The following is a 5,815-nucleotide window of genomic DNA, read 5'->3' as shown; positions in this document are numbered from 1 at the left end:
CGTATAATAAAACTAACATTACTGTAAAGTTAGATCTATTTATTGCCATTTTATGAGTAACAGTTTAAAAGAGGTATGAAAAATTGGTAACCCAATTACCAAAATTTTAACTTGTAGTACGTGAAACAATCCAATTCGTGAATACTTTTACATTATATCTAACCTGATATATATATATATATATAATATATTTATTTATTTATAAGTTTTATATACAAATGTGTGACTGACTTTATACCCACACACACATATACATACATACATACTTACACAAGCACTCATACACACTTAGAAACCAACACGCACGCATACACACGGCATGCCATTATTACTTATTTTATTAATTATATCGCATATGATTCAATATTTGTACAGAATATACTCAATCTGGAATGAAACAATAACAAAACTAACATATACTTTAAAGATATGATCTATTTATTGCTTTGATATGAGTAACACTGGTTGAATCAAAGTAACTTAAAACATACTTAAATACTGTACATAGAGTCTGGCTGGCTTACTCCCTGTACAAAACAAACTAATAAATCAGATTCTCACTTACATTCTTTTCACCAAACTACCACAACCAAAACACATTTTAAAAAATATACACAAGAATTGCACATGAACACGTTAAAAACTGCCAAAATATAAGTATTTTTTGTGAAATAAGTAGTAGTTGAAATTAACTTAATATACTATATAATTTACTTCATAAAATACTGAATATTTCTAATAAATCATAGGGTTTTCTTAAAAGGAAAAAAACTTAACGATAAAGAAAGTCACATTGTATAGGAAATCAGACTTTTCGAATTGGTAATTTAAAGTAATTTCATTGTCTGAATAAAGTTTTAAATATAAGGAAGTTGGTCACGCCGCTTAGTTCATTAAGTTTTTAATTTTCGTTGATTGATACTAATTTGTTTTAAAGTATGGACACATTCTACAGCTGCGCAAAGAAAGAATTGGACAATTCTAAAACATGAATATATATTCTAAATGCTATCACTGTTGGTGTCCACTTTCGCTGAAATACTCCCCCGTTGAAATGAGGACTTAAAAAATAGTATACCTAACCAACTCATTGGACCCTTTGGCCTTCCCAATACGACACCATAACCTAATAGGATATTGAATGAGTTCTGTACAAAGGATATGACTTCTTCAAACATTTTTTTTTTTTTTTTTGTGAAATATGTTGTTAAAAGGTTGAGACTCCAGGATTTTCTATGTACAGTAAAGAAAGTAAAATATTTACGACATAAAACAATTCGTATATAAAACAATATCTGTCACAGAAATTTCTCTAGTAAAAATACAGACCACCAAATACATTTTTCTGACACTATGTAGTGACAGCACTTTCTTCTAACACGTTCTAACAGTAAATATGAATTCATTGTTCTTATCAATTTTTTAAAAAATATTTTGTCTTGTTTAACACTTCGAGAAATTAACTAAAAAGAAAACTCAATCCCTATAAACAGAGAAGTCCTCTTGCACCTTTTATAGAATTAATTCGCTCACCAGCCGGAATCTTTTGTTTTAATCTTTTTCAAGACTTCAACTGCTCTACCAGAATGTTACTACAAATATGCTTCCTATATTGGCAGGCTCAATGTCAACAAACATGAGGTAATACAAAACACTACCATGCTCACTTCAATGTTCGTTCCGCCCGCCATTTCACTTATGCCACCTGATGAACTTTCGAAAATTCACTGATGGCGAACACAGGAAGCTGAAAACTATTGGACAGTTTGCTTAAATTTCCTTGGTTCAGCTTCACAAATCACGGCCACATATTCTGTTCATGTTCTTCTACGAAGCCACACTTTCAGTCACAAGTTCCTGAGTAACTACACACACAAATACTCGGTGGTGTTTCACATTCCACCTTGTGGAGGTGGTTGTTGGTCATACTGTACAGCCTGGACATCAGTTATTCCTGGCATGCGATTCAAGTGACTGGAACCACCCCTCATGATCTCTTCTGCTGAAGGACAATGTTGACGTTGACCGGGTTCAGGGGTATAGGTAAATGTGAGTCCTGTTGCGTAAATTATACCATCATTTCTAACAAGAGAAACAGGTACCTAGAGAAGGAAAATAATCATTATTTCTACCATAAGAAGCATATATAACAAATATCGTAAATAAGATATACGAAAACAATAAAAAGTCGCTATATTGTTAAAATCATCTTTCACACCGCTCTCTATACCCTGATGTAGAAATGTTAAGGTACAGTATCTTAAGCAGACGAAGAACACTGCAAAATCTTTGAATGTAATTGTACACTCGTCTACAAATGTTCATATTTGCTAGTCACGGAATTGATCAATTACACAAAGGCAAAACCTGGAGAAAACATGAGAAACTACATGAATTCTGCGGATAACATAATTAGGAGTCGGTAAACTGATATCAACTTCTGTAAGAGTCTGTGTAATCGCCATCATGTTCTCGTCTATTCGCAAAATTATTAATGGAATATCTTTAGAAAGATTAAGACAGAATTTCAACCATTTCGTGCTTGCTACTGTATAGCACTATGTATATGAACGGGAAAAAATAAAATCATGGAACATATGGAAAAATACTATAAACGAAATGTATGCACGAATAGAGATGCATTTTCTATCTGCCCCCCTTTGAGTACAATAAATTTTGAGGTCATATATTAGGTACGTCCTCCTATAGTAATATTAATCATTACTTGAATGAGTGAGTTGCATTTATTAATCACCAGTGCTTTAAAAATATTATGGTAAAATTAATCTTACTTTTACAATTGAATTCCGATGTAATGCGGTTGCTGGGGGACATACTTTACCCTTACGTTATAACCTTACCCAAGTGTTATCGAATGTAACCGTAGAAGTGATAAAAATAGATCCCGCGAAGATGGACGAAGGATATATTTCTGCACTAATAAATTACAATGTTATACAATAATATACAATACAGTCTAACGGTAAAATGCACTATAGAACCGCTCTTAGCAGAATTTTTACATTTTAACTTTCAGAAGTAAACATTTTATTAAATAAGTAAATAAATAATAAAAATATTTTTTATTGAAGACAAACTTTCCTCCGCAGTATTTCGAACGACGCCATTTTGGGTTTCTACTCTATTTTCTTTTTTTCTATCTATCTTTTATGAACATAAAAACAATAATTTATAAACATAAAACACAACGTTTAAAAGCAATAAAACCACGTATATGCCACTTTAATTTAGATATTAGATATACTACAGGTCTGTGTCATGTCGCTCACAAAACATTGGATTCTAGCAATCCCTTGTAATCGATTTTAGGATTGCTGTGGTCAAGCTAAGGAGGGCAAAAAATGGCTAAAACTTTTGACATTAATCAAGCTAAAACACAGACTATTTACTCTGCCACGACTTTTGAATATAAGAATACGTTTTGTTAAAATGACAGTACTACCAATTGTACATGATACATTAATTAAACAGCAGCTAAACTTCATTGATATGTAGTACTCATTTTGAAAAATATAGCCTATTTTTTTTTTTTTTTTTTTTTTTTTTTTTTTTTTTTTTTTAAATCTCAGGAGGGCCATGTTAAAAATAAGACTTTTTAGAATTTCTTTTTCACAATTTCTGCCATGATTTAAGACATATTAACATATCCTGTCTGCTTTTTGGTATAAACAAGTCGAAGTGCAAAAGCAAATCAACGTAACAGTACGAAAATGGCAGTCATAGTACAAAAAACAAATTTGTGGTGAAAAATATTATTTACAATTCACTACATTATACCAAGATTCTAAAATAACTGTGGACTTGATATTTTGATTATGTTGTTAGGAAAATAGTTGAGATGAAAATGAAACAATTATATATAAACAAACAAAGAAAATAACGGATCTTATATATATAACGGATCTAAGACCTTATATAGATATATAGAAAACTGAAAGTAATGAAAAGTTTCAGCGTTAGACCCAGTAGGTAAAAGAAGACAAATAATAAGTGAATAACTATGGAAGAACTCGTAAAATTAGAGTGTGGGAGGAAATAGGAGAACCACACGAGACGAGAAAATTCACAAGCATGATGTCTACATTACTTGCGTTCGTAGCTATTCGGTGCTATGAGTCAACTGAAAGAGAAATTAATAAAACTAGATACTAAGAAAGGGGTAACTTACGAACTTATTTACAATTTTCACTTTTTTTCTTTTCTTTCTTAGTTTCGTTTAAAACCCACTTCTAAAGTTGTCGAATCATGGAAGCCCTGAATAAGAACTGAAACCTACAACGCCTATGCTAATCCTTGTGATACGCTTCCCAATCAATGTGTTTGTATGCACCTTATTTTTATCTGATTACATAATATACTTGCCTGAGTAGGCTGCCGAACCCAAAGCCACTCTCCGCGGAAAGATGAAATATCTGGCACAACACATAACATACTTTCTTGACATCTATACATCGTTTCAGCCTCAACATCACCGAACCAAACTTTTAGGTTTGGAGTGAAATTCTCTCCTGTTAGCTCCAACATTGCCACGTCTCCACCACCATTCAACTGGAAATATAAATCAATATTTTATGATATATGAATTTAACTAAAATCAGAAGGTTTAAAACAAATTTAAGTATATTGAAATTTAAGACATTCGTTAAAGTTGATATTTATGACAATTGGAAATTGTAATTCAAGTCAATGTTATTTCTATGAACAATTGTTAAATATAAACTATTCAATTTCTTGTTTAAGTTATATCACACGGTTGAAGATCTAGGCTTTATTTTATTTATTTATTTATTTATTTATTTATTTTTAACCTTAGAGAAGTTCTAATAAACAGCACGTTTAATCAGAGAGATGAAAATATAGAATGTTTGTTCTTCCCGATAATTGTAGCAAATAGACCTCTTATTTATTTTTTTAATGAATTATAATTCAACTGTGTACATTTAGTAAGTCTTTCTTCGGCTTTGTTTCCTAAGAATGTCATTTTAGAGTTAGCAGTGTTGTTGACGGGAATATCACAATGGCATTCTTTTCATTAACTTCTAGTGAGAAGAATTAGAATGTCTGCTTATTTCTATGGTAACATGTTGATCATATATTCGTTTCCGCATATATATATATATATATATATATATATATATATATATATATATATATATATATATATATATATATATATATATATATATATATATAAACTACGGAATTTGTTATATACAGATGGTGATCAGAAAAATGGAAACACCTGAACGAAATTGCAACTTACCAGATTAATATGGTGTCGGGCCACCTTTCGCCTTCAGAACAGCCTTGATGCGACGTGGGATGGAGGCATAGAGGTCGTGAATGGTAGCAAGTGGAATTTTACACCATTCCTCGTGCAGGGCATCGGCCAGTTCTGTGAGAGAGGATGGAGGTGGAAATCGTCGCCGGAGTCGTATTTCCAAGATGGACCACAGATGTTCAATTATGTTAAGATCTGGGGATTGGGCGGGCCAGGGGAGGTGTTGAACTTCATCCCGATGTTCCTCAAACCACGCTGCAACAACGCCAGCTGTGTGAATGGGTGCATTATCATCCTGGAAGATGGCGTCATTGTCCGGGAACAACATCCGGACCATAGGATGCAAGTGGTCTCCTAAAATTGCGACATAATCGTTGGCAATGATTCGTCTGCTAAGTGTGACCACAGGACCCAATGAAAACCATGATATGGCGGCCCACAGCATCACCGAGCCGCCGCCATGTTTCACAGTTGGCGGAGACACTGCAGATCATAAGCTTCTTTGGGCATTCT

At 32.7% G+C, this 5,815-nt stretch overlaps 1 protein-coding gene across 9 annotated transcripts in view; it reads right to left on the bottom strand.

The window, feature by feature from the left end:
* Positions 1-417: 417 nt before the first annotated feature.
* Positions 418-5,815, bottom strand: part of Su(H) (recombining binding protein suppressor of hairless) — a 697,852-nt gene continuing 692,454 nt past the window's right edge. For all 9 annotated transcript variants that reach the window (XM_081762936.1, XM_081762937.1, XM_081762938.1 and 6 more), the window contains 2 exons: positions 4,384-4,569; positions 418-2,102 (listed from right to left, as the gene is read on the bottom strand). In XM_081762936.1, the coding sequence (XP_081619062.1) occupies positions 1,893-2,102; positions 4,384-4,569 (396 nt within the window). In that variant the 3' untranslated portion in view covers positions 418-1,892. The remainder of the gene's footprint in view (positions 2,103-4,383; positions 4,570-5,815) is intronic.

The sequence above is a fragment of the Thermobia domestica genome, chromosome 6 (genome assembly GCF_964235325.1).
Source record: "Thermobia domestica chromosome 6, izTheDome1.hap1.1, whole genome shotgun sequence".
Lineage (NCBI taxonomy): Eukaryota > Metazoa > Arthropoda > Insecta > Zygentoma > Lepismatidae > Thermobia > Thermobia domestica.
The sequence above is the reverse complement of the archived record's forward strand: the minus strand, read 5'-3'. Positions and strand labels throughout refer to the sequence as shown.